Source organism: Micropterus salmoides, unplaced genomic scaffold (genome assembly GCF_014851395.1).
Source record: "Micropterus salmoides isolate LMB-PRFRI ecotype aquatic unplaced genomic scaffold, ASM1485139v1 Ms_hic_scaffold_15, whole genome shotgun sequence".
Classification (NCBI taxonomy): Eukaryota; Metazoa; Chordata; class Actinopteri; order Centrarchiformes; family Centrarchidae; genus Micropterus; species Micropterus salmoides.
The window spans coordinates 22,710,568-22,721,206 of record NW_024040596.1 but is presented as its reverse complement, the minus strand read 5'-3'; the positions used below and the strand labels follow the sequence as shown (position 1 = coordinate 22,721,206).

The 10,639-nt window shown below is 41.1% G+C and overlaps 1 protein-coding gene across 1 annotated transcript in view; it reads right to left on the bottom strand.

The window, feature by feature from the left end:
- Window positions 1-664: 664 nt before the first annotated feature.
- Window positions 665-10,639, bottom strand: part of slc49a4 (solute carrier family 49 member 4) — a 48,325-nt gene continuing 38,350 nt past the window's right edge. The window contains 1 exon segment of the mRNA XM_038721081.1: window positions 665-2,550. Within this exon segment, the coding sequence (XP_038577009.1) occupies window positions 2,435-2,550 (116 nt within the window). The 3' untranslated portion in view covers window positions 665-2,434.

Sequence of the window (10,639 nt, the reverse complement as noted above, 5' to 3'; positions counted from 1 at the left end):
TCATCACAGAGTACGGTCTAGACCTGCTCTTTTATGAAAAGCGCTGTGAGATAACTGTTGTTGTGATTTGGCGCTATATAAATAAAATTGAATTGAATTGAATTGAATAAAGCTTGACCCATACTAGGGACTAAAAGCCAGGACATCTCGGCCTTTGCTACCTTTATTTTGACCCTTATTTTTCAAATCTCATTAGACCAACAACTTTATGGAAGAGCAATTGTTAAGTCAAATGTTTAATCATCAATCCAGTCTCAAACAGTAGCAGTATCAAAAAACATTGTGCGAACCTGCATGTCAAGCAAGTTGACATAAATGTCTGAGTGACCCTTGTGCATTTAAGCTTATGTGCAGCCTGTAGATGCATAATTCTAGCTTTATATGTAAAAAAAAAAAAAAAAAAAAAAAGAATATGACGTCATGTTGACATATTTCTATTGCAGCTGCAAACAGAAGAAAGTGTTTCAATTAAATTATTAATAACATAACAGAGCAACAGCCTCTTTCTAGACTCTCAGATTTGTTCAACAATAATTCTGGCAGTGGGCATAGAACATCACAAATTAACTCTGGAAAGCATTGAACATCAAAGATTGATGTCAAACAGCTAAAAGGTTATCCAGGGCCAGTTATCTTATTAAGAAAAAGGAAAACAGCAGAAGTGTTAATCTTAAGAATGTTTATTTTTAAGGTAAAGGATTATTAAGGTGCTGGAAATATTCAACAGACACATTTGTTGTTTTTCCTTTCCACATAACAAGGACAAAGTTGGGAAACCACAGAGTATGTGCTGTGGAACAGAAGAACACAACCCTCTAACATTATATACAGACAAAATAGTCACAGTGTAGAAGACAGGCAGGCTCAACGCACTTCACTGGGCAATTAAGGCAACATGTTAAAAAGGTAAAACACAACCTTTTCCATTAAGGAGAGTAAGAGTAAAAAACAAAACAAAAAACAAGCTCCAGGGAACACATTACAGAGCCTCCTTGGACCCCAGAGGAAAACACATTAAAACCCTTTGTATTGCTGCTGCGCAAGACAAAGAGGCAAAGGGAAATCATGGACACAGAAAAAATGTGTCTGAGTGACATTTTTCATTTCCCTTGACGTGTTTCTTTGTGGTTATGTACCTCCAGATCAGGAGCTAGTTTTTGTCACAGCTCCAGTTTTATCAGTCAAGGAATCCCTTAAGGTATTTCATTTTTTATCTGCAGACTCTCAGTTGGCGCAGAGACACCTGCTGGTGCTTTGGAGGAAGAGCAGCTTGGCAACTACAACACACCGTAATCCTTGTGTCTGTCCAATAAAATGATCTCCCTCCGTGTGCCTCAGCTGTGGTCGAAATATTCACCAAACATCCTGTTTCAGTGAAACTAGGTGTTAACTGTGTTAGTGTTCAGAAATTTCCAATAAATACTGGCAGGCTACTTAGGAAAACAAATAAAAAAACTGTAAAAAAAAAAAAAAAAGAAAATTCCATTATTGAGTTAGATTAAAAGGCAAATGTCCCAGAAATTAATCATAAATAGGCTGAACAACTTCTGAAATATGAAGTGACTCAGCTTCTTCCACGTGAACAGTTCATTGGTGAGGAAAAAACTCAGGGTTTATCCAGTCCCAGCCCGCATCTTTGGCCAGAATCCAATCACCTATCTGGTAGATCATTTTTGCATAATATTCATCTTGAGGGCAATAAAACACAATTTAGTACCTGCCTCTCAATGACCAGCAGTATCACAGGTCACTTAACAACGTTGGGCCAGTTAAGTGAGTCAGCCTGTAGGTTGGAGCAGCACTAAAAAGAAAAAGGTCCCGCCTTTAGCCCCCGACTCAGCACAGCCAGGCCTGCTGGTTGGCTGATGAAGCAGTCCTTTTATAATCACCCACTTCCTCGTTATGGGCCGACGCTCAATGCTGATCTGGAGTCGGCGCGGCATCCAGCTTGAAAGCCTTGAGTCAACGTCCAGTTACATAAGACACGATCAAGGAACAGTGAACCGAACAGTCACACGGGGGCGACAGAGAGTACAAATTTAAATATTACAGTATCTGTAAACAACAACTATTACTAACAGTCCGACATGCCGTGCCTGGTTAAGAAAATTAAACCATTCACAAAAGTTTGTTTACATACAAACATAGACTGACAAATAAAGACATGTAATGATATGTTAAACAGTCTTATGGCATTGAGTCAATCACGTATAAAGAGCAAACACTGGTGTAGAATCACTTCGCTTCTCTGCAGCCATACAACAGCAGTCCATAACCACTGTTACCAATATATATATTTACACTCTAAAATCTAAAAAAAAAAAAGAAATGTGGGCTCTCCGCTTTCCCTTCATCTCGCACCTTCTGCTCTTCTTTGTGCAAAAACAATTATTCAGTCCATTATTAAGTTGTCGTGTCTTTGCCCTCAGCAGTGTCACACGGAGACAAAGACGTCCAGGTAGAGGCGGTCGTAAGACTCTCTGAAGAAGAGGATGAGGACAAGGCTGAAGAGACAGGAGCCAGTCAGACACCAGTTCAACCACGACAGCTCTGGATAAAGGAGAAGGGGAGAGAGAGGGGAAAAATGTTTGGGTTAGACTGTGAGCAGTCTTTTTTTGAGCTGCCACCACCCCCCACTAGTGCCCTTAATTCCAATGATGGGGAATCCCAAAGCTACAACATACTATCATATAATAGCCCACGGGTTATCAAACTCTTTTAAGGACCTTAACATAGACACTTATTAGACCACACATCCCAATTTGATAAGATTTTGTCACGAGGTTCCTCATCTGATAGGAATTTTGCTTTATGGTGAATGGTTAATGGTTTGTAACATCACATTCACCCCATTCACACATTGATGAGCAGAGGCTAAGGTACCAACTGCCCACCAGAAACTGAAATTAACTCATTCACACACCAATGGCACACCCATCGGGGGCAACATGGGGTTCAGTGTCTTTGCCAAGGACACTTCAACATGCAGGATAGGGTAAGCGAGGGATTGAAACCCCGACCTTCTGATAAGTGGACGACTGCAGAGTGTATGACAGCCCCAGCCAAAATAGTCAGACATGTCGTCACTGTGTTACTTATGAATAGAACTGATTTGTGTTGCTTGCATTGGTATCTGTGACGAAATGGTGTTTGCTGATACTGTTTTATTGTACTGATGTTTCCTGTTGCTCTGCATGGCTTGTCTTCTGTCTTAAGAATTTTTGTTTTGTTTTGTTGCTGTCTTTATGGTGTTTTGATGTCTGTGTTCTGTAAATTTGATCATTTAAAGGTTTCAAAACAATCTTGCCGAAGGACTGCTGTTGAAAATTAGCCAGCTGGCTAACACTGGCACATTTACAGCAGTGTCGAGAAATGTCTGTTGTCCTATATAAATATATGTAAATAAATGAAATGAAAATATAGTGAAAATAAATGATTCCCGTTTTGGCTGGGGAACCCCCTACTGGGTCCCAGGACCCCTCTTTGAGAACAACTGTATTAGACAGTGTGCTTCCAATTTTGAGTTAACAGTTTGGAAAGAGCCTTTCCTATTTCAACATGACAATGCCCCCGTCCAAAATGAAATTGTTTCCCAGTTCGGTGTGGAAAAACTTGACTGGCTTGAGCCTAAGCCTAAAGTGGAATGCTGACTGCGAGCCATGCTTTATCACCCAAAGGTCTTGTGGCTGAATGGGAGCGAATACCTGCAGCAGGGTTTCAAAATCTGATGGAAAACCTTCCTAGAGGAGCATATTGTTGCCCATGATGTTTGGAATAACATTTGGAATAACAAACAATTACATATGGGTATTTAGGGGTGTCTTCTATAATTCTGTCCATGAAGCACACACCGAATTATAGTAATGCAGAGGTTAGTATAAAAAAAAAGTAAAAAAGAAAAATATATACACACCGATAGCTCCTTTGCCTTTGTAGTGTAAACACAAACAAAAATGAATAGATGCATGCCCATATTGGTTGTTGCAGATGTTATGATATGTGTATATGTAGATATGATAAAACAAGATCATACTGGCTCAGAATCTGAAAAGAAATGACCACTCAGTTGAACACCGCCATTGTAGAAAGCAACAGACCATAACATACTATATGACCACATGGTCCTTCATAATGAAATATGACTCGATACATCCAGAAATCTAATGAGAGTTAGTATAAAGTGAAATGGAATAATTTATGTGTGTCATAAAGGAGCAATTCCTAATCAATAGGAATTCCTGACATACCATATAGTAAATAAGGACAGCCTTCTGAGCTGTCTTTCATAATGATTCTGAATAATTCAATGATATTGGCAGTGTTCCCCATTATCATTGACCTACACTTGAACCTAAACATGGTGCAGAATGAGGTGTCCTATTTTCTCTGCTCTGTTCAAGCTCCATTAACCACAGGAGCAGTGCTCTGGCTGTCTGCAATAATGCTGAATCCGCGGGGCAGCTCGCAACTGCATTAAACCCTTGGCATCTTAACTCATCAGCACACAGACAAATAACCTCTTCTTCTTGTAGAGCCTTGTTGAAGAATTATTGTGAGCCAGGTTCAGGTGTGAGACTGATGAAGACTTAACATATCATGGTTTATTGAGCCCAGCCGAGGAGATACAGTGCCAGCATACAACATGTGAACACATCGAATGCTAACACCAAATCTGAAGGATAACATCTTTTGGTCCCTTTTTATGTCTTCCCCCTAGTTCCTGTAGGTTTCCCTATTAGGTCATCTTTAGCTGGCCTTAACCTAGAACAACACCTCTAACTGATGTTTATTCTCCAGTGCTACCTCATATTGGAATCTATTCGTATCCACTAGTTGTACTCTAATCTCTGAAGCCAGTGAGTTCTTGTAAACATTCTTATAAGACTCAACCTAGTAAGATTCCCAGAGAACACCAATATCTGCTAGCCTGAAGCCTGAGCTCCTGTCTCTACCTTTTCTGTTTGTCCCTAACAAGGACAGATACATGTGAGAAATAACTAGGGCTGGAAGGTCAGTGAACACTTGTGGGGTCAGCAAATGACACTAAGCTAGACCTGTCTTACCTTTCACTGTTACATCAATTAAGATACCTTAGAATATTTTTAACAAGCCTCTGTGAGGCACAAGCTCAGAATTTCACCATGCACATCTGCGTGAACACGCAGTCACATACCTTGACTTAAGCATCAAGTCTGCACAAAGCCCAAATCAATAAACTCCTTTTTCAAATGCATTAATTAGTGTGAAGCTGCCCGTCTCAACCCCACGTAGCTCTTTTGTCCTTACTTTAAGCAGAGTCTACGATCCGCCACATGGGCCATTTTCTCTGCCAGGATGGAGGATGTGGTGGCAGCAGGCAGCTGCTCAGGTCCCGATAACAAGCCAGACTAAATATAGAGAAATCAGGTCGTAACACACAGTGGAGCCCTGGGGGCACTGCCAGCACAATGTGTCTCAACTCGCGCTGGCTCCACTTCGATTCCAATCACCCAGCTTTTCATAATATCGTCAGTCAGCTGCCTCGGCCTAAAGAAAGTACCTGATCAATGCACGAAGAGAGTGGTGCTTGGACTGCACGGCAGTGCCTCTTTGTGGTAAATTATGAGCTTTGGCTGTAAGGCACAAACCTTTGTGTGCTCGATCCTTCACCACTTCCACAAGGAGAAAGAATGTTGGGTAAGAGGTGTGAAAATGAAAGCAAAGGATAAATCGAGGCAAAAGGGAGGTGAAAGGAGAGGGGGTTGAGGGATTGGGCGAGGGTGTTTGCAGCGAGGTGCCGAGACTCCTGAAGCAGCCTCATTAATCAGGAGTGTGTGAGCTGGACAGCAGGAGACCCGGCGTGGAGGCGGGTTAATGGAGTTGTGTTTATCTGACCTGCCTTCTTCACTGTCTAACTCTGTCTCGATTTCTTCCATTTAAAGTTGGAGACACGCAGTCTGTGTGCATGTGTGTGTTTGGGCCTCTTCCTAATGGGGGATTTGGTAATTGTTGCAATTCAATGAGGTGATGTGGTAAAAATGGAAAAGCAGCTCAATTGCTCCCCTCCAGCAATCTTTTGGCTGAACGGCAAGCAGGCAGGAGGGAAACTGAGGAGGAGGAGGGGGGAGAAGAATCAAATAAAAGCAAATTACATAAAAAAGGAAGGAGAGAAGAGCTCCGGCTTCCTCCTGATTGGTGGCCCTAAATTGTCCTTAGGTGTGAGTGTGACTGGTTGTTTGTCTATGTGTGGCCCTGCGATGGACTGGCGACCTGTCCAGGGTGTACCCCGCCTTTCGTCCGATGTCAGCTGGGATTGGCTCGAGCCCCCCGCGACCCTGTACGCAGTATAAGCGGTTGATGATGGATGGATGGAAGGAGAGAAGAGAGTAGTCACTTTGCTTGATTTCTGGATGCTCCTCAGTTCACTTTTAAAGTTGATTATTAGATTTTAATGATCACTCTTTAACGGACAGATCCAGTGTATCTGTCTCAAGTTGTGTTGCAGGCTTGAAAACTTCTAATACAGGGAGCAGCCACATTCCTTTTCTAAACTACTGCTGGCTTTGAAACAGTTGAGAAGCTTACAATAAAAAAAAATAAATCACTAAAATCTTTTAAATCCTTTCTCATAATTTCCTTAACTTTTTTACCTTTAATAAATCAATTTCATCGGTCGTGTCCTCTTGCTTTTACTTGTTTTAATGTATTTAACAATTAGGCAATTTGCGGCGTTATTTAAATGGCTGACTTGTAGACTTATTTCTGTGTTTTAGTAATTTCACTACAAGTAACTGCTATTCAACATCGATCAGTTCCAACTCCAACATGATCTGTTCAGTTTCAGTCACCATTGTTTGTAGTAGCCTACACCAGCGAGGAAGAAGAAACTCAGTGGATCATAGAACATTGGAAACATAGAAACCCCACTGCATTTTGGCGAGTATATGTGTGACTGTGAATGCCAAGTGGTAGGTGTGGATATATGGTAGATAACCTGTGGTAAGCTTTGTCTATTTAGTTAGTTTTCTCCAGATTAGACATTATTCAGAAAGTATTCAAAAATAGTAACGATGATGGTGGAGGACATTGAGCGATTCAACCCGATGTGCAAAGTTTTAAATTAGCCGTAACAATTGGTCATCAGCCACAAACAACTACCAGTGACATTAACTATACCATGTTCACTGTGACTGTATGATCATATTCAGCGGACATCAGTGTGAACACTGGACAGTTCATCATATTAAAAGCCTATTACTGTAGCTGCCACCGTCAGCACATTGCCGCTACAGATGAAGAAAGAGACGTGGGCCGACAGGCATCTTATGGGCTTCATCAGTCTTAATTGAGGTCAATGCAGCGTTATAATTATGTGGCTCAGTTCTCCTTTATGGCTGCAGCCTTTGCTTGAAAAGACTGGGGTCACACTTCAAGATACATCCACCACAAATGACCACTTTCTCATTATGATGCATGCAGAAATAGATACTGTAGATCAACAGGTTTCTGAGCACAGCTGTGGTTGTTATACTTATATACTGTGTGTATATATATATATAGCTATTATAATAGTTACTCATAATGACTGCCAAAGTATGAGTGTATGTGTACTTTGTAAGTGTGTAAACTGAGTGTATGCGATGCTGTTCTTTTACGCTTCTCACTCATGATTCAAAACACTTCCAAAACTTTAAAAAAACAGCAAATGAACAAGGCTTTTTTTCCTCTCAGGAATGACTGAGCTCTACAACGAAAGGTTGTTTGTTTTTTTTTAAAACACCTCCACAGTCTTTACGGGGGGTTGAAAAAGTTAGTCGGCAAAGGCGCTGTCACTTCAGACGAGAATGCAAAGTTTAGCAGGCAGGGAAGAAAAAAACTTCTCGGGACTAAAGAACTGCGGCAATTATTTCTGTGCTGAATAATCCCTGCTTCCTGCCATGCAGGAGACTCTTAACAACTCACAGCCGAACAGAAAGTCAAGGCCACCCCTCCTCTCCCCTTCCTCCTCATCTTCCTCCTCAACAAAACCTTTGAAGCTCTTTTGCTCCACAATACCTCTCTACTGCTTTGTATTCTACCCGATGCATCTCACTAAATGACACAAACACACAGCAGATGAAATCGAAAAGGAGCGACAAGTGCACATATATGGCCCGGAGGCTACATTCATGTTTCTGAATCACTTGGTTCAGAGGGGATTTTAAAAACACGACAACAGAGTCAAGAGGCTGGGTTGGACTCACTGAACCAAGACCGGCCTCTCATGGATATTAAAATTGACAAGGAGGTAAATTCATAAACGCCTCTTCGCTCACAGGGAAAGGCCATAATTCAGAATGCATAACGAGGCAGTGGGCAGCCAAAAGGAAAAGCCTAAAAATGAACCGTAAACTGGAAATAGATAGAAATCTTTAAAGCCAGGGTTGCCAATTTTCAATATTAGGAGGTAAAAAGAGTTTTGAAAAGATGAGGCTCATGCTGAATTTATCAGTTTTGAAGTATGCATATTATTTGCCACATCCATTACGGGACTACCGGGAGGAAATTAGAGTAATGAGACGGCCCACTAGAATACTTACAAGGAGAATTAACATAATAATCAAATTAATCTTTGCAGCAGGAGAACAGACCACAGCTGATTCCCTGGCTATATTGACCATTGATGATTTCAGCATTTCAACATCAAGGTTGATTTTCATTCAGAGTAGATATGGGTAAAAATCTGTCTTTCACCGCAGTATATGTTATATTATATGATGCCGATATATATATACACACTGTATATACCCTAACCTTTTTAGACCCATTTTTCAACATTTTCATCTTCATTAGGAATGACTGGGCTTGGAAACTGCAATCTACAGACAGGGTGGAGAAGTTGTTGAGCTATGTTGGACTAACAAGTTGGCTTTGGTTTTTTTCATGGGATTTGCCAACTTAAAATATATAAAATATAGAATCACGCCAGCCTCATCCTTTAATACATCTCACTATTATGATTCCAAAGGAATCCTAAACCTTATATCATGATGGCAATATTATACAGATTTATCGGCCCGCTCTAACAGTTCTAACCTTCAAACAGTGGTTGGTCACCTGCCGATGTGGCACGAACAGTAGACTTCAATAACTTGGTACCTACAGACATTCTGTACAAGTAGATTGTTGGCGGCAATCTACCACTCAGGTAGTTACATGAAAGCTCACATTACAACGCCAGCGTGCGGCAGCTTCATACTCTATTAGACGACTTCAGGGTGGGAAGTAAGAAAAGAGCAGCAAAAGGCTCCATCATCTCAGCTTGATCTTCTCTCCAGCTGTCACGGGGAAGTTGTCAGGATCCATCTCAGCACATCACACATCCTTCGGCTCTCCCACACACACACACCATTGCATCTACACTCAAAAACAAGCACATACGTTCACACCCACGGAGAAGCAGTAACACACAAAACATGCAACACATTCAGTTTCACACACACACACACACACTTTCACACCAGGCAGTCTATCATTCAGCACAGCAGAGAGAAGTGTCGAGCAGATCATGTATTCTTTATGAGTCTTACTCTTCTGACTGTGTGTGTGTGTGTGTGTGTGTGTGTGTGTGTCTTCAGCTGCTCTATCTACCCAAAGCTCTGTCCATCCACATCTGGTATATTGCTGTCTAATCTATGATTTATCACCATACTGGCATACTATCCGTTCACTCAACTCAAAATACATTGCTTGTCAGCTGTTTTCAAACAGCTTAATTTCTGTTTGAGTTATCCTTTAAGTGGTGTTCTTTTTACTTAGAAAATAACTAAAACTATTCCACTCAATATCCCTACAGCTTCAAACTCCATCTGTTAAACATATTGAGCCACACATGTATCTGCATTTTATTTCTGTCCAGCTGTCCTAACTAAAAACTTGAAACCAAGTCTGTGGTGGCAGCGGAGCGCTTTAGTCTTGTGCCAAAATAGCACCTCTTAAAACAAGACTCATTCAACCCATTTCAAGAATCAAGCACATTTTAAAAAAATACTAGTGCAGCAATCTCCCTTGAGTCTAACAAGATTTTAAATCTAATAAATCTAAATATTTGCAGTGTTGGTTTGTCTTGTTTTGAATTTGAAGACGTCAATTTTCGATGACCCTTCTCACTATTTTCTGACATTTTATAAGCCAAATTATTAATCATTCAATCAGAAACATCACTAAATTAATCCATAATGAAAATAATCATGAGGATTAAAACCTTCCCATGTTGGGGTATGTGTTATGTAAATGTTTGAGACCTGCTGTTTTCGACAAGACAAGCTGGTTTTGTGCCCTGGCTGTCGTACTTGTTAGTGGGCCCTGAGGGCCTCTGGACTCAAAGGCTGTTCCGGTCAAACAAGAATCATATCCACCTGCACTGGCAAGACAACGGAGAGCACACGATACAGTTGTCAGGCAGCAGCTGTCAGTAGGCTCACAGCAATCAGAGAGACTTGGCAGAGCAGGATGAAGCTTATTAATATTTATGAAGGTCTTATGAAATATATATCTTATTTACTCAAACAAACAGGGTAGAAGGAGTGTGTGTCAGAGATGGATACACCATGCCAGCCGATTGGTGCCGTGATACAGCAAAAGTTACAGGGAGGGTTAATGAAACAGAAACAGGCGGTCC